This window comes from Meriones unguiculatus, chromosome 10 (assembly GCF_030254825.1).
Source record: "Meriones unguiculatus strain TT.TT164.6M chromosome 10, Bangor_MerUng_6.1, whole genome shotgun sequence".
Taxonomy (NCBI): Eukaryota; Metazoa; Chordata; class Mammalia; order Rodentia; family Muridae; genus Meriones; species Meriones unguiculatus.
The window spans coordinates 44,150,620-44,177,848 of record NC_083358.1 but is presented as its reverse complement, the minus strand read 5'-3'; the positions used below and the strand labels follow the sequence as shown (position 1 = coordinate 44,177,848).

The 27,229-nt window shown below is 41.4% G+C and overlaps 1 protein-coding gene across 3 annotated transcripts; it reads right to left on the bottom strand.

Moving 5' to 3' along the window:
- Window positions 1-5,922: 5,922 nt before the first annotated feature.
- Elmod2 (ELMO domain containing 2) lies at window positions 5,923-26,801 on the bottom strand. 3 transcript variants are annotated; one of them, XM_021632273.2, is made up of 9 exons: window positions 26,679-26,801; window positions 25,346-25,493; window positions 23,599-23,627; window positions 15,660-15,757; window positions 13,597-13,726; window positions 12,340-12,473; window positions 10,570-10,638; window positions 9,737-9,870; window positions 5,923-9,408 (listed from the first exon to the last, which is right to left on the bottom strand). In XM_021632273.2, the coding sequence occupies exons 2-9, from the start codon at window positions 25,485-25,487 to the stop codon at window positions 9,263-9,265; spliced, it is 882 nt and encodes a 293-aa protein (XP_021487948.1). In that variant the 5' UTR covers window positions 25,488-25,493; window positions 26,679-26,801; the 3' UTR covers window positions 5,923-9,262. The 3 variants fall into 3 exon arrangements, with proteins under 3 accessions (XP_021487948.1, XP_060248385.1, XP_060248386.1); XM_060392402.1 differs by lacking the exon at window positions 26,679-26,801 and adding an exon at window positions 26,397-26,666; XM_060392403.1 differs by lacking the exon at window positions 26,679-26,801 and adding an exon at window positions 26,397-26,666 and having other exon boundaries at window positions 9,737-9,853.
- Between the last annotated feature and the right edge of the window lie 428 nt (window positions 26,802-27,229).

The window sequence follows — 27,229 nt, the reverse complement described above, 5'->3', positions numbered from 1 at the left end:
AAAATAGTTTACATTCATAAATACTCAAAAATGAAGTTATCCAAGAAAGCATTGCTGTTTCATTTTATTTATTAATCACAGTTCACAGATAATATAATCAATAAAACATTGATTATCCCATTCAAAAGTTGTCTTTCAGATGAGTCTATAGCTGGAATTTATGAGTTGTGGCTCAGCTAGAATACAAAATTGTCCCCATAGCAAGAAAAGTTCTTCAGAATCAAAAGTACAAACTAACCTAGTTCACACAGATGTCTGGAGTCCATAATTTATGGTGTCTATAACAACTTACAACTGAAGACACGATATTCATTTGGTCACTGTTATTGCTGGTGACTCCTGTGTCTTTCCAGGAGCAGCAGAATGAGCTTTTTTCTTTTTCTCCAATGCCCCGCCCCCAACTCACAAACTGAGATCAGAAGAACAGAGAGAGGACACTAGATTAAAACCAAAAGTAAGGACCAGAAAGCCCCCGGGCAATCGGTGCCCTGTTCCTGATTCCGCAGGCTCCAGGCTGTATTGGCTTTGGTAGGTTCCCTCCTGGGCTTCCTACTTGTGTCAGTCTGTTGCTGTCACACTCACGTAGACATCGTAGGTAAACAGGAGATGTTCTTCAAATGCTAGTCTTTGGTGGCTTCTGTGTCTACCAGTGGATGACAACAGCTGGCAGCAGAGGTGCAAGCAGCAGGGGGGGTGGTCCTTGCCCAGGCTTGCTTAATTCTACATTTCTGTTCTCTTCTGCAGCCCTGGGCTGTAATTGGTGCTGCAGCTTTGCAGGCATCAGGGCGCCTCAGTCATGGACAGAAGATGGTGTTGTGACTCTTGTGCAGGTCTGGGAAGATGAGATTCCTGTGCCTAACTTAAGGTCGGTCATTGTCACAGTGTTGATCAGTGCCAGCTGTTTGAAGCTCCTGGCCGTTAGCTTGGTCTGCAAGCCACTAAGCTGGAAGAGGATAAGACCGCTTGAGAGAAACCTTTTATTGAATGTAATGTTGCAATGCCAGAGAGGGAGAGCAGGGATGATTTCCTAGCCGATTCCCTCGGTGATCCCAAGCAGCCTGACCCAATAGCCAGAGAAGGGTTTGCATCAATCACAGCATACATCATATGCAAATGAAGGAGCATGCTCACACTAATCAGAGACTAGCCTCTTCATGCCCGTCACAGCAGTTCCTTTCCTGGACCCCCGGGGGTCACACTCCTCTGACCTGTGTGGAAATGGTTGGAAGGTTGTCTAGAGTTCACCAAGACTTGTGAGACCAAAGCATCTGGTACGGACAGTTTGGGGCCCTGTGTTCAGGAGGTGGGGTGGATCGCCTGTCTTTGTGTAGTTTTGACAAGGCATTCATGGAGTTTTCAAAACACCTATTACTGACACAAGGGTAATCTAGCTGTGTTTGATTGATGGTTCTCTCACTCAAAACAGCTAGGGAAGCAAGGAGGAATCCAAAGGATGCCTACTGATCACAGTCAAATTGTCACATCTTTCAACATTTTTGCTTATTTACAGGAAAATGAACACCAGATGGCAAGCTCAGGGCAAAGATCTAAAAACCTTAAAATTAACACTAATAGTTATTTTAACATTTAGCACCTACCCAGGGCCCTATAGAGAGCTGAGTCCTCTTCATCTGTCTCAGGGAAAGAACATGTTTGTTCCATTTATAGTAACTCATCTTCAGGGAAGTCACTCCAGAGAGACATGACCAGCATTGATCTGTTCATAAGCAGGGACCCCTCAGGACCCAATTACCTCCCCAGGCCCCACACCGTTCATATCTCAGCATCTCAACAGTACATGCCAGGGATGCCACTGTCAGCACGCAACACTAGAGGGATAACCATATCTCAAACCCACCTCCTCCATCCCTCATGTGTTACCTGCAGGAGAACAGTGGCAGGGTTCTCAGTGCCTTTTCAGAGCTGTTGAGCAGCTCTCGCCATTTTGGTGTGCTCGGACCTGACGTCCTATGGTTATGTGAGCATCTCCCTTTTTAAGAGGCTTGTCACCAAAAGTCATTGCTGCCCGCCTGCGTGTGGCATCTGAGAGCTAGGCAAAGAACACTCACTCATGTGCACAGCTTTGAGCAGTGAGGGACTGAGATGATATGTCAGTTTCTCCTTTCTGCCAATCCTCAGATAAAAATGCCACTGAAAGATCAAACACAAGTTTCATACAATGGCATTCTGCTTAATATAACCCTTTCTGCACTGAGGTCCCTCTCAGTCTCCCGGTGCCTGGCCAGTGTCTCCTGAGACCATTTTCCATGGGCCTTTGCTCAGGTTGGCTTCTGAATCCAAAACCTCAGAGTATCATGTTCCAAGAATAAGGAAGAAAGCATGAGGTCTCATCTCATCCTGCTTCTCCCATGGCAATAAAAAATGAAGGGAATTAAGACACTAAACCATGGTACACAGAAAAGCCAATTAGAAAATGTGTCTCGCATTGTATACAGAGAGGGAAATTGGGAATAGGTCTCGGGTTTGTGCCCGAGGACGTCGGAGTAGACTGGTGTCAGGAACCGGCAGCGCCCTGAGTGTGCTGATTAGCAGTCCCATTCCAGAAGAGCCCCACAGGAGTTTGAAGAACCCCAACCAGTGATTATTCCTTTTCACACAAATGGCAAATGGTTGCTCTCTGACCCTTCATTATTTAACAAGGAAAGGCCTGCAACTCTCTTGCTTAGAGATCATATTAGCTTGCTTCTCTCCTCAAATTTTGGTGAAGACTTTTTTTTTTTTTTTTTTTTTTTTTGAGACAGGGTTTCTCTGTGTAGCCTTGGCTGTCCTGGACTCACTTGGTAGATCAGGCTGGCCTCAAACTCACAAGAGATCCACCTGCCTCTGCCTCCCAGAGTGCGGGGATCACACTCTGTAAAGGTGTAATGGTGGGTGTGCCACCCCGCCTGGCTTAGTGAGAACATTTTATTGGGGAATATAACACATATACATAAACGTGCGTAAAACAAACAAACATAAATTATCACACAGTGAGCAAACTGCCACACTGAAGCTCAAGAAACAGAAAGTTGCAAGTCCACCTCCATCCGTGACTTCCCCTCTGTGGTTAATGCTGTCCAGCCTTTTTAAAAACAGATTCCCCGTGTAGGCACTCACCGTCCAGTTGTCTTATGGGAGGGGGCTTTATGTAAACTGAACCATTTGTTGGGAGTGCGGCATCTTTTGGCTGATACTGTAGACTTTGGATTACTCATGCAGTTTCTCATAGCTGCAGTTCATCAACAACCAGCAGTACCCATCATTTTGCTGTAAAAATTAGCAGGCTTGATGCACTCCTTTGATGGCCATTTGAGCGTTCCTTTCAGACTATGATGCTGATATGAGTTCCTGTGGCATAGGGACTCATTCCCTACTTCTGCTTTGACAGCTTATCACAGATTAAGTGGCTTCCAACAATACAAATTTATTATCTTGCTGTACTGAAGGTCAGAAATCTCAAATGCATTCACTGAGATGAGGCTCTCTGCAGCTCCTAGAGGAGAACACGTTCTCATCCTCACACCCTTGACTTCTTCTTCCAATTCTCTTCTGTCATTGAATGTAACAAATTCATTCGGTCATCCTTAGAAGGCTGTCTTCATCTGACGTCCTGGTGCACATGTGCACTCATTTGTATAGCACAGCTACATGAGGCAAGCTCTTTCCAATGTCACAGACTGAGCTATTGTTTCATAGCCCAATCACCTCTTTATTGAATCGGGTATGTATATTTTATCACTATGTGTCTTAGGTTTGACTCTACAACTTTCTCTGTCAATGCTTAAACAGAAATGACATGAGCAAAAATGGAAATATATTTATACCCACCAGGGTCACCTTCTCAGGGGTACCATCCACAATGAGTCAGGCCTTCCCACCAATCAAGAAAATGTCCTACAGACTGATCTACGGGCCAATCCCATGTCAGCATCTTCCCAATTAAGATTCTTTCTTCCCAGATGATACTACATTGTGTCCAGTTGACATAAAACTGGCCAGCGCAGCACTGGGTACTTTTAAATGCTATTTTTGCAGATTTTATAGCTGCTTTGGTGGCGTATGAAAGCGTAATTTTTTAAATTCTGACTCCATTTATTTAAGAGTCATTTCTGCATTTTATTTTGCGCTTGTTCTATTTGTATGCTTGATTTATTCTAACACATTTAACTATGTAAGATACAGTGAGATACAAGTTAAAACTTTTTAAAATTGGCACATAAATTGTATATACATGTAGGGTTCGATGAAATTTTTAAACATGTATTTTATTTCACTGTACATTATGTGTATATAAACTCCTATAACTCCTTTTTATTCTTTATGAGAGAATATTCAAACTTTTTCTTGTATCATCTTTGAAACATACAGTACATTGTTCTCTAAGTCTGTAGGCCATTGCCGTTGACTGCTTTCTAGCTTGGATGGGTTTCTTTGCTGCTTTGTTTTTGCTTGCTTGCTTCCTTTTTGAGACCGAGCGTTATTCTGTAGCCCCAGTAGGCCTCAAAGTCTCAGAGGCTCTACTGCCTTAGCCTTCCAAGAACTCTGGATCACACAGGTGAGCCAGCCCACCTAGCTTTCATATTGATTTTATTAGCAACTCTGCTAAATCATTATAGTTTATATAGAAATTGTAATTTTTTCTTTGCTCATTTCTGTTGTGAATAGATACTTGTTGTCTATTATTTGTTCTTCTGCACTAGCTCTCTCTAGCAGTGTTCAGCAAATCTCCACGGGTCTCCCATTGACAACACAGTACATTTCCCTGCTCCATCCACACTAGGGGTGGGCTCTGAGGTTTCAAAGAGCTCAACATTCCCAGCTAGCTAGCTCTCTCTCTGCCTTGTGCTTATAGATCAGATGTGAGTCCTCAGCTACTGCCTGCCTGATACCATGTGCTCTGCCATGATGATAATGGACTAATGCTCTGAAACTGTAAACAAGCCAAGCCCCCAATTAAATGCCTTCTTTTATAAGTTGCCTTGGTCATGGTGCCCCTTCACAGCATTAGAATAGTGACTAAGACGATGTGCTTAACATTATATGCATCAAGGACAGAATGGGCACACTAAATAAAGGGTTCTGTAATCTAAGCCTGTCAATCAAGAGAGAATCACCCAAACTACAACCCTTAGCAATTTGGCCTCTTTCTTTCTTTTTCTCCTTTTCCAGCCTATTAGAAAGAAGCCCTAGGCAGTAACCTAGAGCCCCCAAGTACTGCTCTAAAGAAAGTTACCTTGCAATGTTTAAAACCTGTGTGCACCTTTATGTCATTCTTGAGTAAGATGTCAGGAATCTAGAAACACTTGGACCAGACCTGTGGTCAATCCTATGTCTATAATCTAGCTATTGTTCACATTCTTATCATTAACAGTTTTTTTCTCTATTTTCACTTATTTTGTTCCTTTCTATGAAAATGCTTGAGGTGGCTGCATTGTCTTCCATTTTTATCTTTTATATTTTCTGCTAGAAGCATTGGAGTTAAAATTAACTCCAATGAGTGCTGCTGCAACTTTATCCATTGTTCCATATATGCTTATTATTGCAAAATAAAATACATCTATGAAACCACATACTGGAATGCCATGCAATTATAAAAATCAAGTATTAATATGTAAGCAGAAACGAGAAACACTTTAAAGACGAATATGCAGCATGAATCACGCTTACCCTTGGTGGAAACTGAGGAATGGAGTGAGTCTGGATGGAATGGCGGCTTCTTGTAAAATAGAGCATATTTCTAATCTCATAACCACTTACTCTCATCCACTAACATCTTATATAGTTACAAGTGAAGTTAAAAGTCACAAATCTATGTGTTACAACTTACCTGTAATTTAATAAGTAAGCATTGCTCATGAACTGAAATGACTTAAACAGGGAGGAAGCCCAAAGGCAGCCCAAGTATGCACAGGAAAGCTTACAATAGTTTCAGCCATGGTTTTATTTTCTCACTTAACATCACAAACAAAAAGACACCACATCGCACACTATTGCTTTTACCTGAAACTCAAATGCTTGTCGCAAAACAGACAAAAATTTAAGTTGCTAACAGGTACTTTCCCTCCAGGGAACACTACTGCTTAAATATTTGTCAGTACTTTAACAAAAATATAGAACTACCCTGCCAAAGTAAATGTGGTTGTTGGGTCCTACCTACATTACATTTAAAAACTCTTTCTCATCAAAAGCTAGAGACAGATAAACAAATACACAAGTCATGATTTTTCTCAGCGTATTAACAAGCCCCCTCGTTTTCATTAAAAGCTGCTTGTGTGATGAGGCTCCTATACAGGACCACGAGGGCAAAGCCTCCCAGACGCGGACTCTTCAGGGATTAAAGTAGAGCACCTACCCTGAGGATGCAGCGGCTGGTCCCCAGTCGTGATCACAAGAATAAGCTATCACCACCCTGGGCAAAACTCCGTCCTCTATGCCATGATTCCCTCTTCTGCTGAAGAAATGAGCAGCTGCTTTTCATACACAAGTAATGGTTTTTCTTTGAGCAAAACTTTTCATCAAAATCTCTTTCACTGAATATTCTCAATGAACAGAATGATATGAAAATGGTGACCAACACTGAAGGAAGAATAAAGACTGCATACATTTTCATAGAAAAATACATACAAATCCAAGTAGCTCCTAAAATAGAAAAAAACAGGGATTTAAAAAAATCTGATTTATGAACTGTAAATGGTGCTAGTTTAAATTCACTTTTATAATTAGTTGTATTGTGACACTTATTTACAAAGAGGCTGGTCTAGGTTCAGTGATACCCCGGTGTCTCCAGTTTTTAAAAAGATTGTCTTTCAGAGCATTTTAACTGTAAATGTTGCAGTTATATTTTTATGCTACTTTTGTCACTGGTAAAATCTTTTCACCCTCAAAACATAGAAAACTTGATCTCCTATTGATTCTACTTCAATCATGCTATAACTCCCATAATTTTTCTGCTACTTCAATGCCATGACTATCAATTGCTACATAGTAATTTTACTAGTTCTAGACAGAGGTAAGCATCTACACATGGGTTTTAAAACTGCACGAAGTTCTGACATCTGCTGAAAGTAAGGTAAATTGACTGTACTGTCCCTTGCCTGCATGTGCCCAGCTTATCAGCCAGGAGGTTCTGTTACATTTTAAGGTACAACTAGTGACAGTCAAACTTCCAGAGAATCAGAGCTCTGAAGTTGTCATTGGCTTACAAATCAGCTCCACTATATGTAATTATCTGAAATGGTTAGTGATAATTTTAATAAAAACAATATTTGTAATGTACGAACAAAGGAGGATTTAAAGACTGTGACACTAACTAAACTATGACAATATGTTCTTAGAATCACTAGAGTTTTCTGCTGAGAAAGAATTATTATTATTATTATTATTTCCTCTCTCATACTTCAAGTAGTGTTTTTTTTATTACATGGGCTGATAAAGAGTTAAATTAGCCCAAGAGCTAGGCTGTTGAAAGATTACAATACAAAGGTAAGTGCTTTTAGCACAACAGAGACTAACACTCCGCTTTGTAGCACAACAGAGACTAACACTCCGCTTTCCACGGAAACGGTGCCACAAAAATAGGATGGATGACAATGGTGAACATGTGCTCCTAGTTAGGGCTTAGCTCTGCAATTCGTCATAAAACCTGGACAACAAAAGACTTTTCAAAGACTAAATGAATACATTACCAGCATTAACAAGTCCCCTATAAGAAATCAATTATTAACTTCCTATAATCTATAATACTAAAAAGCTACATCCTTTCTAGTATGTAAACCTACTTTTCTAAAAATTTTCATCTTCCTTAAGGAAAAACGTTTTTAACCCATGCTCCGTAATGCTATGCTATGCAACACTACAGCTGTGCCTCTTTTATGGGACACACCCACCTCTCTCTCTCTCTCTCTCTCTCTCTCTCTCTCTCTCTCACGCTCTCTGTTTCTCTCTCTGATGGTGTGAAAGCAGGGGCTTGTCGAAAGACAACAACAAATTGTGGAAAAGTAGCAAGCCTTCCTCTATCACACAGGCTAGTCTTTAAATCCCGATATTAAAAGATGTGCAAAACACCACCGTGTTTTAGATTAAATTATGATGTTATGAACTGGTTTCCAAAGGACGAAAGGAGCGTGTGTGCCTCACAGTCCATAGCCTTTCCTGTCTTTAGACTCTTTTAGTTTTGTTCTGAGAACAAATCTCTTAAAACACACCAAGAGGAGACCATCCCATTAGAATCTCCTCCTGCAGGAACTTCAACTGTACTTGCTGCCCTCCTGAGATTTGGTAGAATAAAGCTATACAAATGCACAGTCATGACATAGGCTATGGTGGTACCCACAGCCTGTTAACCCAGGTCCCTACAAGATTACCTAGAAACACCAGCATCAAAGCAAGAGCAAGCAAAGTGAAGAGCAGGTCAAACACACCAGTGATGGGGAACCTTTTTTAAAAGCGCTGTTTTCTTCTTACGTTTCAAAAACAGTTTTATCTTAAAAGAAACTGTTTTGAATGCAATCAGGATTCTCTCAGCAGAGAAACACATAGGCAGAGGGCCTCACAGTAGAGCTTGAAGAAAGGTTCGTTCTATAAAAGCAAATACCAAGCAAGAGGAAATGCCTAGACCTCCAAAGTATGTTATTTATAGATAAAAAGCTAGTCATCAACAATGACTTCTCTCGTTTTCTGTTATGTTCAGTCATCAGAGAAATCAAAAGGGAAGGCATGATATTCCCCCTCTTTGACAGAGCCATGCTCTCTCTGCTCTAAAGACAGGACATTCTGACAGCTGAAATGCAGAAAAGCCTCAGAGGACACCTGGTACCGATCTGCCTACAAATAAAAAGACAAAGCGCATTCAAAAGCCTTTCCAGAATGAATGATGATCCTGGAGTTTTGAAAATGACACCACCTTGAGAGCTACCACACACACACAAAAAGAACAGATCCATGCACATTTTAGTCAACTGGCTAGATATAAATATACCTGATTTATATTTTTAAACTAACAGGCTAAGTCCCAAGTTCCAAACTGTAGTTTGTATGACTCCGGAAGAGCTCTTTGGAAGGGTCAGGGACCTTTGGAGAACAGTGTATAAACAACTGTAAACATACACTGATTGTCCACTAGCTTTCTTAAATAGAGTTTCTGAAGCATTTTTTTGTATGAAATTATATATACGAGTGTAGTTGATCAGATAATTTCTATAATAACATATAAATTCTGCTGTGTGTGCAAAACATGGTAGAAAGAGAAGATGCTACGGACGGTTCATGTTTTCAAAGTGAGCACAGCATTGTAATCCATTAAGAGTCCTTTAATCCTCTCATGAAACTTCTCTCTGTACAGGTTGAAGTGCATAATGCTTTCTGGTTCTTCTTTAAGCCAAAACTTGTCAAATTCATAGACAAGGTAACCTGCAATTAAAAAACACAGAAACATGTTGTCCACAGGGGGAAAAAATCATATTTAGACTATCTCATCTTCAGAAAATACACATCCATCTTGGGCTGGGTGGATAGGGCTGCTTGTCATGGAAACAGGACAACCTGAATTCAAATACAGAAAGTAAAGTATGAAGAGCACTTGGAGATTGGCTTCCATATTCTCCTGGACAGCAAATATCTCAAACAATCAGATGATGAGCATAGACTTATTGCTATGTACATCATAGGCATTAGGTTAAAACTATATGTTTGGCCTTGTTGAGAGTCGGCAATGTTCTTGGTCAGGTCTGATACTCACAGTAAAACTGGTGAAAGTGCTCCATGGTGGGAATCCCAGGGACAAAGTTGTAGAGGTGAAGCTTCAGAGCCTCGCTCTTCAGCAAGCTGTAAGCCATCTCTGTAAGATTGATTCCAACTATTGCATAAGAATACCTACATCAGAAACACCGCCAGTTACACAGCTAGCCGACAGCTCAAAACAGAAACTTATAGTGCAAAAGAGCTTCCCAGTTCACCCAAACTGCCACTGCTGCTCTCCTGACACAGGACTCACTTTGCAGGAACCTCTCTATACCTCAGCTTTGATCAGGATGATCAAAGGGTTTGGTTTTTGAAGGCTGTTATTTTTCTAGATAGAGGTAAAAATAAAAGTTCTGTCCCTGTGATATCTAAAAACAATAGAGGGACATCCACATTACCAAGCCTTATTGCTCTAGCGATAAAAACCAATAGAAAATAAAGCAATAAAAAATAAATAATAAATAATAAATAAATAAATAAATAATATAAATAATAAATAAATAAATAAATGGAGCAATAGAAAGCTAATAACAAGGCCTCAATTTGCATTTCCTTCACCATTTTCAAAGCTAAGTCTGATTTTCCTATTTCAGTGTTAGTTTCTACTCCTTTGAAATAGTTCTGGAAAAAAAAAATATGAGCCCTTATCGTTGTTTTATAATGCCATGTGATAAAACTTACTGGAATACACAGAACATTTATGATCTTTAATATAGTTTATAATACCCTTTCTACCGTCTCACTCATTAAAATAACATCATTTTACGATACATTTTTAAATAGTCATTTTCATTGCAAGAGTCTAGCTTTTTTAATGTATGCCCAGCTTACCCTAATTTGGGGTGATTTGAACGGGAAAGAATCTGATGCGCTTCGCTGGTGTAATTTTCACTGAAATACCTAAACAAGTTCAAGGAGAATGATGAAATGAAAATGTTCCACCCGCAAGTAGGTTAACACTTCAGAGCAAGCAGCTGCTACTATTAGAACAACGGCCCTCGCTGCCACAGCCACTCCATCTCCATCTCAAGTCACTCAATGGCTCACAAAGATGCCTGGGTCCAAATTTAATCCTAAGGAATCAAGCCTATCAAATAAGGAACACAGGTAGACTGGTTCTGGACAAGACCATTTTAGTAGAGAAATCATCTGCAAAGGGAATTCCTATTTGCTTACAAAAGAAGAAACATCCTGAGTTCTTGTTTTGTAACCTGCTAATTCTCATCCTTGTACACACTGTAAGCGTAGCTGCTGGGCCACCTTCCTTCACTGTGCTCTCTCTGTCATAGCTGGAGTGTGCACTTCTAACCCACTGCTAAAGTACATGGATCCCAGCCATCTTCACATCAGCCAGGGCTCTAAATATGGTGAAGAAGCTGCACTTTGTTTAGAAGGTCCAGCAAGACCCCTCAGCACAGGCTAGAGTCAAACTCCATTAAATTCCTTAAACCCCAGGCTCAGGGAGACCCTCTTCTGATGGAGTCAGGGAAATCACTTAAGTTCTTTAAAGATTACTGTGTGATTTATCTTCAGGAAGCAGAATTATATAGAACTTATAAAATTTTAGGCATTGCCAAGCATATATGCTTTTAAAATTTAAAAAAGCATAGATCTTGAAATCTCATTATGGCATATCCTTTCCCCCAAAAGCTTTATCCATATTGACCTAAATATTTTTCTCAGTATTAAATTAGTTTAATTCAATTTCTGATATTTTTTTCACAGTAAGAATTATCCAGTGAAAGTATTAGCTTCCCATTCTCAACACTGTTTATAATCTGTAGGTCACAATCCACAGATGAACTCAAAACACTGTAGTCTAAAAACCTGAGTATCTAGGTAGGACAGTGGTTCTCAACCTTCCTAATGCTGAGACCCCAATGATAAAATTATCTCATTGCTACTTCATAACTGTACATTTGCTATTGCTATGAATTATAATTTAAACATCTGTTATGTACCCCCAAAGGCATCATGACCCGCAGTTGAGAACCACTGATATAAGAACTCCCTCTTCTCACTAGAACCATGCTGAATATCAGTTGTGACTTATATTGCATGTTTTGGGATTTCATTCATGCTGCCTAAGTGCTAAGGGAAAAGGCAAGTTGTTATAGCCATGATAAGTCGGGGTTCAACATAACTGCTAGTGAGCTAATGAGAAGCATGTCACCTAAACCTGGTTCTGTTTTCCCAAAAGCAATCAGAGCCCACACAGTAGAACAAGAGGGCAAACCCAGAAGTGTTCATGGCTCTTAAGCACATGTCAGAAGTGAGGCTGGAAAGAACAAGGAGGGGATAGCACTGCAAACCCTGGTAAGCTATCAGGGACACACAATGATGGACATGCACACATAGGTGCACACATACAGAGACAAGACAAATGCTTGTGCGCATCTCACGTGCACAGGCGCGCGTGCACACACACATGCGTGTACAATGTCTTCACATTGTTGCCAGCACACTAGCAAACACACACTACGGCTAATAAAACTTAAAGTCAATATGAAGCAATAGGGTCAATTCTTACTAGAATTAAAATAGACTGAACAAAACACAGAATTTCATCCAGCCAAGGAGAGAAAATTTATTTTCACTTACACAAGGTTGATTAATCCGAGCATGCCCATGCCTCTGAAATCTGTTTTGGGGTCATCACCTTGGAAACCAATGTCTGCCCACTGCTTGGAGATTCGGGACTTCAACTTTTTCGTGGGCATCAGAAGACTCCAAAGCTGCACAAACATGCTTTTGTGTTACAAATAATAGTGATGTTCTTGGTTTATTAGGACATTCCTTTTCTTAATTTATCTAACTCATAATTGAATACTTTCAGTTCAACTACTTTTATAGGCACATTCTAAGACCATCAAGGACTGTATTTAAAATATAGATATATAGTGTATCTATTCCAACCAGAATGACTATTGTGAAGAATCTTTTTTTTTTAAGCAAAAAACACAGAAATCTAGAGCAATGACCTATCTGTGTTTACTAATCAATATATGCATATTAGAACTAAATTGTTTGCAAAGAGCAGTCTTGGGTAAATGGATCCATATTAGTCTTGAATAGGCTCTGCTGTAATGACAGGTGCTTAATCTTTAATAATAAAAAAAAAAATAAAAGAAAGAAGGAAAAGAAGAAAAGGAAGGAAGAAGCAAAGAAAGAAAGATTTCAAAACCTCCCCTTTACCGCTCCTGACCATGTGTGAACTGGAACAGAAGATGGGCAAGAAGCAGTTCTCTCCCAGCTGTAGTGCATTATCACCCAAAGCAAGTCAAGACCATCTCCCCCAGGGCCTTGAAATCCTTTTTTCCAAATGAAGGACCACACTGGACAGTCTAAAGCACTTTCTCTAGGCCTCAGCCTTCAGATATCGGTGCCACTATCACCCTCACACACTTAACACCAAAGAAACAGGAAAGAACGTTCTCTCTCCTTCCTGACTGTGAGAGCTCACAATTGCAGTATTTGCTAGCTGATGCTCTTCTGGTCTCAGAAGTGACACATGCTGTGCAAAGGGACATCTATTTTTACAGCTTCAGTGTTGCTGAGGGAAAGCCCACTCTTCCCAAGCAAATTAGATAAACAGAGGCTCTGAGGCTTATGTGCCCATGCTTTGAGGCTAAAGAGAACCCTTTTGTGAATGGATAACTTATCTCAGAATAAAAAGCATTCAAATTTTACTTAAATATATTTTTATAGATATTTATCAAGTAAAAGTTGTTGATCAACAATCTTTCCCTAATCAACGAAAACTAACACAAAGTCTCCAAGCCTCCAAGAGGTAAACAAATGTGTGGACAAGAGCCTGGAGAATGCACAAAGCTTGTACAGCCCTGAGCCAGCAATTACCTTGAGGAGCAGTTTCTCATGCTGAGCATTTGCAGAATCATAGGGTTTTTTCCTCACATTTTCTACATCCTGATAGAGCTGTTTGTAGCCAGTTATCTGCAGTAAGCACGTCCTCATGCAGATTTGAAAGCTGAAAGGATAAAATTATTAGTTTAAATCAGACCTCTTATATTTTGGTTGTGAGCCTAGCCTTTAACAGCTGAGCTATAGGAGAGAGTGGGGTATAGAAGGACCCAAAAGGGACATGAACACCATAAGGAGACCAACAGAGCCAACAAATCTGGGCCCATGGGGTCTGCAGAGATTGATGTACCAACCAAGGACCATGCATGAAGAGGACCTAGACCCCTGCTCAGATGTAGCCCATAAGCAGCTCAGTCTCCATGTGGGGAGTAAGGGGAGCACAGAGGCTATCTTTTTTTTATTAAATTTTTATTTTTATATTAATTATAGTTTATTCACTTTGTATCCCAGCTGTAGCCCCCTGGGGGCTGTCTTTGACATGAATTCTGTTGCCAGCTCTTTGATCATTTCCCCCTCGTGGGGAGCCTTGCCAGGTCACAGAGGAAGAGGATATAAGTAATCCTAATAAGACTTGATAGGCTGGGGTCAGATGGTAGTGGAGGAGAGCTCCCCCTTTCTGAGAAATAGAAGAGGAGAATGGGGGGGGAGAGGGAGGGAAGGAGGGACCAGAGGAGATGAGAGGGGACTAAAATTGGGATGTAAAGTCATTCAATTATAAAAAATAAATTTAAATTAAAAAAACCTCAATATTTATCACAATAAAGCAAAGCCTGTGGTTCATACATCTATTTAGGAAGTGCTCTTGGTTTTCAGTTTAATACAAGATGCACCAAAGGCCATGCAGAGCCTCACTCAGGACTATGATAAAACAGGGCCTCAACGTGGGATTAACTCCAAGAACTCTTTCACATGTGTTCTCTGAGCTATCCACACATCTCCAAATCTTTTTTTAAAGCATATTTACTTAAATTTTTTATTTTTTTATATTAGTTACAGTTTATTAACTTTGTATTCTAGCTGTAGCCTTCTCCCTCATTCCCTCCCAATCCCACCCTCCCTCCCTTGTATCCTCCCTGCCCCTCTTTAAGTCCACTGATAGGGGAGGTGCTCCTCCCCTTCCATCTGACCCTAGCTTACCAGGTCTCTTCAGGACTGGCTGCATTGTCCTCCTCTGTGGCCTAGCAAGACTGCTCCTCCCTGGGGGTAGGGGGGTACATCCCCAGATCTTTACTGCCACATAGCAACATCTCTAATAATTGAGGTGTGTACAAAATAACTATGACAAGTTATCTTTATTTCTCCAAATAGAGTAGCTTTCTTTCCCTGGAGCAACATGCTTTTTATACTGGCTCTCCGCTGGTAACCACACACCAACCTATAGCTCCCACACCAGAGCACTTCAAATTCCAGTCCATTAACATTTTAGGAGACCTTCAAGCCCCACCTTGACTATACAATGAATGCCCTCAGACCAACCTACTGGGGTTGTGGTGATGCCTCTTACCCCAAGGGTTCATTTCCTAACTGCTGTCACATCCCCAAAGCCACCTTCCACCTCCCTTACATAGGTATGTTCTGATGTCGCTCATCACAACACTGAAAACATCTGGACTTTTCTGCACCATTGCTCTTCAGTGTGCCTATCATCTGTCTAGCTGGCTACTTGGTGACTCTTGTCGGACAAGAGGACGCTGCCTCCACGCAGACCGACAGAGAGCCACAGTGCAGCCTGTTCATGAAGGGCAGAGAGAGGCCTAAGGACTCAGCAGAACATGGGACACACACTGGAGGGTTAGGGGAGGAGCTGGCTTTAAGAGAACACAGACACCACAATTGGAAGAACAAGAACAGTACAGCAGTCGCCAAAGTCATTTAACCTCAGGGAGTAACAGCACAGGACTGAGTGGGAGGGCCTTGCAGTGTGGACCTCAATGCCCCCAGGGTGGCAAGGCTGGGCTGCATCACCCACAAGCCTTCCCCACCACCGTCCCTGCGCAGAGCTCTTCGCAGCACAGCCACAGTCAGAGGGAGCGGCACACCTGGTGTCTTTCTCGGGGCAGATGTTCTTTTCCTTCATTATGTCCACTACGTATCTGTCCAGTTCGCTCTCAGCAGCTCGAGTTGCATTCTGTAGGACCTAGTTATGGAGATACAGCAAAATGAGAGGAGTCCCTGAGAGTTGATGCGGAAGTCTGTTTTGAGGCATCTGATCAACTTTACAAAGAAGATAGTAAAATGCAAAAAGAAATCACATTTACTTCGGATCTGAGAGTTGGAATCATGTATGTATTTGTGGTTTTCTAAAAGCCTCCTATCCACACTCTTAAAAGCATCCCTAACTAAACTCAGTGGGTGAAAAACAAATAAATAATGGAGTCATGGAAGCGGAAGGGGGTTTAGAAAGGAGGTCAACATGCCAGGAGAATATGGTCACAAAACACTGTATATATCTATGAAATTGTAAAAAAAATAAAAAAAGACGTTAAAAATTTAAAACTATGTTTAAAAGAGGAGTAGCAGCAGGCTCTAAGGGCTGTCTTTCGGTCCCCATCCAGCCCATCCCCCTGCCTCATTCTCTAGCACCCCTTGCTGACAGCTTCTCTTCCCACAATGTCAACACATTCTGAAGGTTATCTTTCTGGTCCACCTGTTTCTGTCTTCTAGCTGTCTAGGAAATTTTGTGTACTTTAACTCATCTCTCTTAGAAAACCATTTGAACTATCCCAGTCCTCTCCTTATATTTTGGCATAACTTTGCAGATAAGCTTGTCAGTGTCTTCAAAACATAATCAGTGAAATTTTGATTAAAAATTCACAAATTCAGCTGTGCATGGTGGAGCACGCCTTGGATCCCCGAGCTCGGGAGGCAGAAACAAGCAGATCACTTCAAGTTTGAGGCCAGCCTGGTCTACAAAGCAAGTCCAGGACAGCCAACGCTACATAGAGAAACCCTGTCTCAAAAAACCAAAAAAGAAAAGAAAAACTTCACAAATTCATAGGTCAACTTTGGAATTAACATTTTAATGAGTCTTATAATTGATGGGTATCAAATTTCATTTTATTTTGTTCTCAAAAATTCCTCCGTAAGTTTTAGGGCTGAAGACTCCCTGTCTCACTAAAACTCCCTGGGAGTTCTGCAGAGGTGGGTGGCGCTGCCCTTTCATAACGTAAAAATTTATTGGTAACACAAGACAGAAGTGACCTACCTGGTGCCAGACTGGTTTTTTTTTATTAATTATTTTTATTTTTATTAATTACAGTTTATTCACTTTGTATCCCCCCTGTACCTCCCTCCCTCATCCTCTCCCAATCCCACCCTCCCTCTGCCCCACCCACGTCCCTCTCCCAGTCCACTGAAAAGGGAGGTCCTCCTCCTCCTTTTCCCTCTGACCCTAGTCTATCAGGTCTCATCAGAAGTGGCTGCATTGTCTTAAGTGGCCTGCTAAGGCTGCTCCCCCCTCAGGGGGAGGTGATCAAAGAGCAGGCCAATCAGTTCATGTCAGAGACAGTCCCTGTCCCCATTACTATGGAGGCCACTTAGATACTGAACTGCCATAGGCCACCTCTGTGCAGGGGTTCCAAGCCATCTCCATGAGTGGTCCTTGGCTGGAGTATCAGTTTCAGAAAAGACCCCTGTGCCCAGACTTTTAGGATCTATCGCTGTCCTTGTGGAGCTCCTGTCCTCTCCAGGTCTTACTATCTCCCACTTCTTTTATAAGATTCCCTGTACTTTGCCCAAAGTTTGGCTATGAGTCTCAACATCTGCCTCAATACCCGGCAGGGTAGAGCCTTTCAGAGGCCCTCTGTGGTAGGCTCCCATCCTGTTCCTTGTATTCTCCCTCTTCTGATGTCCATCCTCTTTGCCTTTCTGAATGGGGATAGAGCATCTTAGCCAGAGTCCTTCTTCCTGATTAGCTTCCTTAGGTGTACAGATTTTAGTACAGCCTATATTATATGTCTAGTATCCACTTATGAGTGAGTATATACCCTGAGTATATACCCTGTGAGTATATACCCTTTCTGCTTCTGGGATAGCTCACTCAGGATGATCTTTTCCAGATCCCACCATTTACCTGCAAATTTCATGATTTCCTTGTTTGTTATCACTGAGTAATATTCCATTGTGTAGATGTACCACAATTTCTGTATCATTCCTCAACTGAGGGGCATCTGGGCTGTTTCCAGCTTCTAGCTATTACAAATAAAGCTGCTACAAACATGATTGAGCAAATGTCCTTGTATACTTGAGCATCTTTTTGATATATGCCTAGCAGTGGTATAGCTGGATCTTGAGGAAGCACTATTCCTAACTGTCTGAGAAAGCACCAGATTGATTTCCAAAGTGGTTGTATAAAAGTTTACATTCCCACAAGTAGTGCAGAGGAAGAGCCTAGAACTCACTGGCACAGGAAACAACTTCCTGAAAAGAACACCAACAGCACAGGCTCTAAGATCAACAATCAATAAATGGGACCTCATGAAACTGAAAAGCTTCTGTAAAGCAAAGGACACTGTCATCAAAACAAAACAACAGCCTACAGATTGGGAAAGGATCTTCACCAACCCTATATCTGACAGGGGGCTAATATTCAGCATATATAAAGAACTCAAGAAGTTAAACAGCAACAAATCAAGTAATCCAATTTAAAAATGGGGTACAGGGCTAAACAGAGAACTCTCAATAGAGGAATATCGAATGGCAGAGAAACACTTAAAGAAATGTTCAACGTCCTTAGTCATCAGGGAGATGCAAATCAAAATGACCCTGATATTTCACGTTACACTCATCAGAATGGCTAAGATCAAAAACTCAAGTGACAACACATGGTGGAGAGGTTGTGGAGAAAGGGGAACCCTCCACCAGACTGTTTAGTTCCCTTATTAATACACACAAACAGCCTCTGGGGACCTCAGGGCTATCTACATCCTCAGACTACATCTGTGTTCATCAAAACAGTTCTTTCTGGCCAACCATGTCTTAGAATTTTTTCTGGCTTACTGTGGTCCCAGGATTTCCAGTACAATGCTAAATAGAAGCAGAAAAACTAAACATATTTGTCATGCTCCCAAGTAAATGTGCAAAACATTCAATATTGAAATGTTTTCTGTCATGCCAGCTGCAGATTATCCAGAGTAGCCTTTAAGGAATCAAGGGAGGTTCTGCTCTTCTATTTGGAAGAGAGTTTTTAAACATGAGCAGATTTTTCATTTTATCAAAATGATCACATTTTTCTGATTTTGTTATTGTAATAAATTATATACTCATACACTCATATTATGAGTGTATAATTTTTATGTGTTACTAGGATCAGTTTGCTGATGTTTTGTCAAGGAGTTTTGTATCACATTCATAAAGGGTACTGAGTTGTACTTTTCATTTATATGTCTTTAGTTTTAGTCTGTCCTCAAACAAACAAACAAACAAACAACAACAACAATAACAAAAAGCCAAGCATGGTAGCCTTTAATCCCAGCACTCAGGAGGCAGAGACAGGTGGATCTGTATGAGTTCGAATTGAGTCCAGGCTAGCTACAAAAAGAAACCCTGTCCTGAAAAACAAACAAACAACAACAACAAAATTTCTCCCACCTCTATTTCTCAGGACTTTCTGTTAACAGTGGCACTGGTTCTTTTTCCCTAAATGCTTGGTAAGAATTACTTAAGCCAGGCTGGAGAGTGGCTCGATGGTAAAGAGCACTGGCTTCTCTTGCTCAAGACCTGGGGTCACTTCCCATCACCTACGTGATGGCTTACACCACCTGAAACTCCAGCTCCAGGCTGGATTTTACCTCTGTGGGCACCAAGCATGTACACAATGCACAGACATGTGTACAGGCGAACACTCATAAAACACAAATACTTAAACATCTTTTTAAAGAAAATTAATTAAGCCAATGCTGGCTATTTTTGTAAACAATTTAGAGATTTCATTTCTTTTCTTGAATAATGGCAACCTAGATTTATTTGTTTATTTCCCTATTAGTTAATTTTCATAAACTGTGCTTTCCATGAACTTTTCCCATTTCACATAAGCTACAGGATCTTCCAGCATGACCCTGCTCACAGAACTGCTAACTCTAGGCTGTGCTGACTTATGTCCTGCCTTTCTTCATACTGGAAATCTTGGTTTTCTTTTATATGTGATCAGCTGCTACAGGTATTGATATTATTATCTTTAAAGAACTGGCTTCGGAGTTTATCGGTATTGTTCACTCTTGCCTGTTTTACTATTTCATTAATTTTCTGCCTTATTTTATAACTTCTTTAACTTACTTTGGGCTTTGTTTCTTTCCAGGTTTCTGAAGATACAAACACAGATCATTTTAAAATTTTGCTTTGGTGACCTAAGCAAATATTGATATGCTGTTTTCAATTCAATTTCTTTCTCTGTTTCTCAACAAATTCTTCTTTGACCCAAAGCATTACTGTACTGTTTATACTCCAGACACCGAAGATTTTCTCATTTTAATAATCATAGGACGTAATGTATAAGCAGTCCCTAGTTTGTAATTGAGTGAGACTTATTTTTTAAATATTGAAGAAGGAGTTTCATCTATACAAATTTACAACCCAACACAACCATACTTTGAGACAGATGTTAGGGATAAGCCTTAATGGATTAAAATTGCTGTTATTCATAGCAATCATTGGAAATGCAAAGTATTTAAATGAGAGGGTTTGTGGATGCTTTAATTCTCTCAAATTCTTGTTGTGTTCACTGGCTTAATTTCATTATCACTAATATTATCAACATGCATTCTCTTATGCTGCCTTCATAGTAACATCTCTAGTCCTAAACCATCATACATGTATTGATGAGAGGAAAAGCAACTTGCACAAAGTCAAACAAGTAAGAAGCAACAAAATCAGAATTTTTGTCCAGATTTCTTTTCATGTAATAAAGTGCAAAGGTAATCAATGGAAATACCACAAGATAAGAATTAGAATTTTCTCTTGGAATAAATATAATATGCACGATATGCACGATACGCACAAACTGCTTGTTTAAATTGACAAGTCCATCTCCATGTAATGACAGGGTTGCTTCAATTCCAGGCTTCACGACAACAAAACAGCTATCACTTAACTTAGTATTTATTCATTGTTAGCTACAGTAGTTTTAAAAACACATCAACATTTTACTGTTTCGACGGTGACATCCTCAGACTACGACTTTAACATTTATATTTCGTGAGATTTTTAAATAGCTAGTAAACACTCTCAGATAGTGGTTCTCAACCTGTGGGTCACAACCCTTTTGGGAATCAAACAACCCTTTCATACAGATCACATATCAGATATCCTGCCAACAGACATTTACATTATGATTCACAATAGTAGCAAAATTACAGTCCTGAAGTAGCCATGAGAATCACTTTACAGTTGGGGGTCACCACCACATTAGGAACTGAATCAAAGCATCACAGCATTAGGAAGTTTGAGAACCACTATGCTAAAGGCTGGTTAGCCCTTCCTTTTCTGTTTCATTCTTTGCTTCTTATTGATAACTATCCATCATCAACTTTACCTCTTTTACAAATACTGAAGACCCTGCTAGAATGCTGAACATATAGTAGCCATAAAATCCTTATTGAGATTTCACCAACATCTGACCTCCTGCCCTACTTACATTTAGCTTAATTATTCCACACATAAAATCTCACTAATAAATCCTGAGTCCTCATTCTGCTGCTGTGCAGGTGCTGAGTTCAGATTCTGTTCCTTCTCCACCAGAGCTAGTGAAGGAAGCAAGAACCACACACTCCATGTGGAGAAGGGGACTCCGAACTTTCAAGGCATTCATCTGTGTCTTCTTTACACACAGGGCACTGTTACATGCCAGGAGGTGGTGCGGGCTCTAGGGATACTAACATAAACCACAAACCACTATGCTTTGTTTTGTTTCTTTGGGGCAGGAGAGAATGAAGAAATAAAAAAGTAAAATACCATAAAACAAGGAAGACAAAAAGACAGGGAGGTTGAAAGCTATAATTCCAAGTAAAGAATGTTCAGAGTGCTCACGAGGTCAGAACTGAATGAGACTGGAGCTGGGTGACTTAAGCTCTTACTGGGAACATCAATACTGCTCTAGCAGCCCATGGGCCAATGGCAGCGGCACTTTGGTTTGGAGCAGCAGCACAGTAGTGATGGCTCTGACCAAGGCCATAGTGCTAGATGCAACAGTAGGCAATGCAGGGGCGGGGGCTGCTCCAGGGGACAGCACTGACAGTGTTGCAGGCAGATTTCAAAGCCTTAGAGAAGGCACACTCCTCAAATGCTGGGGGCAAAATTCTGGGTCTGTGGGTGTGGCAGGAGGAACTGTTATACTTCTACAAGGTGCTTTCTAGGCCACAAGAAAGCACCTGTCAGAGGACAATTCATTCTCAAATATTCCCAGGTTTATGACACAAACAAACACAACTTTCTTTGCATCTATCAGTCTGTCTGTGTGGAATACACATGGCTTCTTACAGAAAGAGTGGGAGCAGTCAGGATATAGGGCTGTCACTCCAAGCAGAACCCCTGACCTGCAGGACAAAAGCGTCAATGGGGAACCAACACACCAGAAATAGAATCAGGACTTCTGGGGTGGGGCTTGGTGTCTACACTCAAACAAGCTTCCAGAGGATGCTGGGGTTGCTGAGTTTGAGTTCTGAAATAAAATGCATCCAAGCAGGTCCCTACAGTTCACAAGGTTGCTGTGGGGATCTGCCTGCTACGTTTCAAAGACAGGACTACATGTCTGTGTGCAAATTAAACAAGAATTACAGTAGAAACTGTCAAAGTTTCAGATGCCATATTCTCATGAAAAAAATCATACTTTAGGTTTCTGAACAAAAGACAACTCTGTACCCTCCCCAGTGTTCATCTGGGTAGGTGTGCATTATTCCCACCCAGATAACCTGTGAATGAAAGACTGTACCTAAACTACCAAGCATCCATTATAGAGGTTACTCTCCAAAACAAAGTATATCGGCCTGCAGAACCCTTCTGATTCCAGGCTGAGTCAACAACTCTTATCAACACTAGCACAGAATTATGTCCACATTTTTTATTATGATTCATACTTTACATTACAATCAAGTGCAAACATGTATATGGATATCTAAAACACAGATGCACACACAAATAACTGAACTAAAATTGTCACAAAATAATTTACACCAGTAATTCTTATACAGAAAACACTGTGACCTTACAGTTAATTCTAGCTGGTTAATTCTTGATTTTTCCACTTAATACAATAGCAAGGGCTGTGGCTAATACATGGTAGACTGGCATACTGGCCCTGACTTTCCATCCCCTGCAAGTCAGCTATATAACCTCTTGCCTTCTTGCCTGCTGTGGCTTTAGGGTGTACAGAATGCATTTGAGTACCCTTTGCCTAGCATGTGGCCACTCATTTAAACCCAAGGATGTAAATGGAGACAACAGAGTCCGTTAGGCCTCCAGTGACTATGAGACCATTCCCTCACTGCCCACTGAATCCCACACCTGTAACCTACAGCAGGAGGAGGGGACCGGACATGGGAACATGGCACCAACTTGATAAAGGGCCTCTGCAGCTGACCCACACACAGGTGCATGGGCCACAGTAACACTGCTTTCTGCTCCTGAGATTTGTGCTTGTTTCTTACCCAGCAAGAGCTGACTACTACATGCTGGAACTCACTTTCAATGAAAAATTGCTTTGCTCACACAACCTACCCTGTGGACACAGTTCTCAGGAATGCTTTCCCTAAGATACTAGTCCCCAAAAGCTACCAAAGCTACCTCAAAATAACCAGGTAAAACCTCAGAATAGGAGATGGGGTTGAAATACTCTTTTTCTCATCAAAACAGAAAGAATTACAACTTCTAAAATGAAAAAATTTAACTCACAGTGTAGATAGTAAACATAATCCTGAAATCAAAGTGCTTTAAAAAAAATAAGCTTAGATTACATTTTCTAGAATTAGCACTTTAATGTGCCCTTACCTTATTCTTGGAATATGTCAAGGAATTTTCTGAAATAAAAAAAAAAAAGTTACCACTTGAATTAGCCCAAATTCAAATAGTAAAAATATAATAGCAATGATTATTCACAGATTAGGTACAATTTCCCCATGGAGAACAGAGCAGTCATCTCAGATTCTTACAGGTTAGAGAAGGTAGAATGATCTCCCCCTAAAACACAGTACAAAGCTCGCAGCAATCTCATTTCCCCAGAATGTTGTTTCTCTGCAGACAGCTAGACGGTGCTTACTAGCAGCTCAGACACCAGGAACCCATTTGAAGACTATGTTCTCTGCACTCTCTTCATCGCCAGCACAAGAGAGGGGCCAGAAATTCACAGCACAGGAGCAAAGGAGCAAAGACCAGACTGCCTGGCCAGCTCTCCCCTTACTAGGCAAAGAGTGAACCCTCTCTGCATCCCTGGCTTCTGATCCAAGAATGACAAAATCTGTATTGGGTTTGTTGTTGTTGTTGTTGTTGTTGTTTAATGTTTCTGGTACACTAAGAATGCTCTGCTTTCAAAAATTGTAAGAAAATGCCTTTTGTCTCAAAGTTAAGCCTTGAATATGCTCTTTGCCCATATACTGTGACGCGCCAACCAGCACAGCCCGCAGATCTGTAAGAGGCACTTGGTTCTTCTGAGCAGGCAGGAGAGTGGGAATCGGAGTGTGCATTACGCTTCACCCAGCCACTGGCCACAAGATACTTCTGCCATTCTTCCACTGTTGTTCTGGCTACTGTCCAAACCTTACTCCCTTGGCTTAAAGGCATCAATTCCTCATTCTTAATCAACATAAAATAGGAGCTGGTTAATTCTCAATTTCCCACTTAACACAGCATCATGAGCTGTGGCTCTAACCAGGTCTTTTTTACTATGCCTACAGGGACTTCAAACCACAGTTCTCAACCATCTGAGTTTGAAGTCAGAACAATATTTTCAGTAATTTGGGGAAAATATAACACAAGCCAAACTAAGCTCCATGTATACCATAAAAACTTCGATAGCTGCAGTAAATTAAAAAGAGATACATGTAATTTGTATTACTACAACTTAATAGATTATAATAGTATCTCTTCAATGTATTACAAATACAATTATCAGACATCTTTACACGTTTTTCATATAAAAACTTTGAGATCCAGTGTGTATCTTACAGGTACAGCATAACTCAGTTGACATCTTCACACTTCAAATGTTAATAACCATGTGGCTATCACTACCAGCCTGGACTAGGTCAGAGGTCAATAACCATGTGGCTATCAACATGAGCCTGACCAAGTAGGCTCTAATAATTTTTCCTACCAATGAGTATTCTGTCCATTAAGAAATAAGAGCAAGGAGTGAGAAGACTGATGAATGAGGCAAAGTAGGAAAATGGCTACTGATTCTTCCAATCTTTTCATCATATATTTGTGTAAAATTTTCCAACAGAGGAGAGAATAATTTCCTAGTAAACAACTGCAACTATAATCTGAAGAATAACTGATGCATTTTTAAGACACCCAAAAGGTTCATTCTTTGGAAACATGAGATGTTCTAAGAAGCCTCTTTTTATATACAATTATTCAATCTCAACAGTCAGCAGTGGGGTGAAAAGGGCTCAAAGAGCACAAAGCTTAAGAAACTCAGATGCAGTGACTTACTCAAAGCACATTACCACAGGGTAGGCACAAAGAATTCAATTATGTTTTAATTAATCTTGAAGTGTTTGATTTTGAATAGCATTACCTATCCTGTAGGTCCTCTGTGCACCTCTATAGGTGTCAAAAATCCGCTGCAATTCACACTTTCCAGTCATCTGCCGTAAGACCCATTTCATCCAAAATCGGAAAAGGTGTCCATAGAAAAACTCCCACAAAGAAACAAACATGTTCTCCTGGAAAGGGATATGAAAACAGAAGCTTAATGGCCTTAAACTGGAACTGTAAAACTGAAAAATAAATTAAGTTGATCCAACTCCCCAAATCCCAAATTATAATAACATCTACTATTCCATTGTGTCTATTTTGTGACCATGTTTAGTCAATCAGACAAGAAAACAATTAAACAGCATAGTTTAAATAGCGATTAACCAAATGGTCAATTTATATCTTGGCCAAATGGTCACTTTAAAAAAAAGAACTGTAAAAAAGCAGGGGGAAACTGGCAAAATTGTTCAATGGCTTGAAAGAATAGTAATATACACCTTACATTTTTTGACAAATAATTCTATTTAATATTTTGCATTTTCCTACTTCCACTTTTCACCCCTTGAAACTTACACAAGTAAACATCTCTAGACTAAAAGGACCACCAGAGAAACAACTTCAAATCTATCACACATCAGAGGTGGTTTCCCCAAGAATGAGCTCTTCTGAGCTCTGGGAAAGAGCTCGTCCCAGCTGTCCCAGTCAGCTGACTACAACAAACGAAAACACTACAAGTGGCTTACAAACTGAAGCATACAGGTTGGAAACCGAGCAGATGGCATCCTGAGAAATTCATGATTTTTTATTTCCCCAGTCGCTAGGTGAAGGGCAAAAACACCAGGAGGTTTAAAAAAAAATCCCACAAAACCTAAACACTTAATACAACTGGATCTTAAAAGAAAATTCTTCGGGTGCTAAAGGAAGGGGGAGGGCGGGTTGGAGATGCTGGGGACCGACATAAAACCTCTCCTCGCCTGCCTTCCAGCCCTGGGATTCGCAGACACACCCTCTCTGCGCCAGGACCCAAGGAGCTGTCAAATTCGAAATCCCCGCAGGGCAGGGCACTAGGAGCCGGTGCCAGACGCGCGGACCTGGATCTTTAAAATGAGTCATTCTGTCCGCGCTCGTCCTGACGAAGGCGGCAGAGGTGCCAGGCGCCGACAGGCCGTCCCGCCGGCCGCGGGCCCCAGAGCCTCGGCAAAGAGAGCGCTACCCCTCGGGCACCGCGCCGTCCCGCCCCTCTCGCGCGCGGGAACGCTGCACAAAGCCGCGACGGCCCAGGCACCGTGCGGATCTATCCGCAGGACCGCCCGCAGGGCTGGCGCCGCCGGACGCCAGCAACTTGGGTGAGAGAAAAATAAAACGGCAGCCACCTCACAGGAGCGGAAGAACTAGGGGGAAGCGGGCACTGCCTCGGTTTCCCCCAGCTGCAAACACCGGCAACGGAAACGACGCTCTAACGCCGAGCGGTCCCTGCAAACACCGCGACCCGGAAGTCAGGACAAGAGGCTGAGAGGGGCGGGGCCCGGGGTGGGGCGTCGTCGCTAGGATCCGCGCCCCGCCCCTATACCCTATTCCGATTGGCCTGCGACCCGCCAATCGCTGGCGTAAAAGGCGGGCCTTGCGGGCGGGCGCTCCAGACGCCGGACGGTTCCCCTGGCAACGGCGGCCTGCTGCCACGCCCAGCGCCAACGTGGTCGTTGTGGACAGGGCTTGGAAACTGCCCGGGTCCTTCCGAGACTCTTGCACCAAGGGCGTGACTACAACGCTTTCACCTACATTTCCTAATGCGTGAAGTGATTCTTTCCCGTCTTTATGAGGCACAAAGGAAACTTGGCTCGAAGGAACTTTACGGGTGACGCAAAAGAACTAGCGTGGCTAATGTGTGCAATGAGAAGTTGCGAAGTTTGTGCTTTTTCCTCTG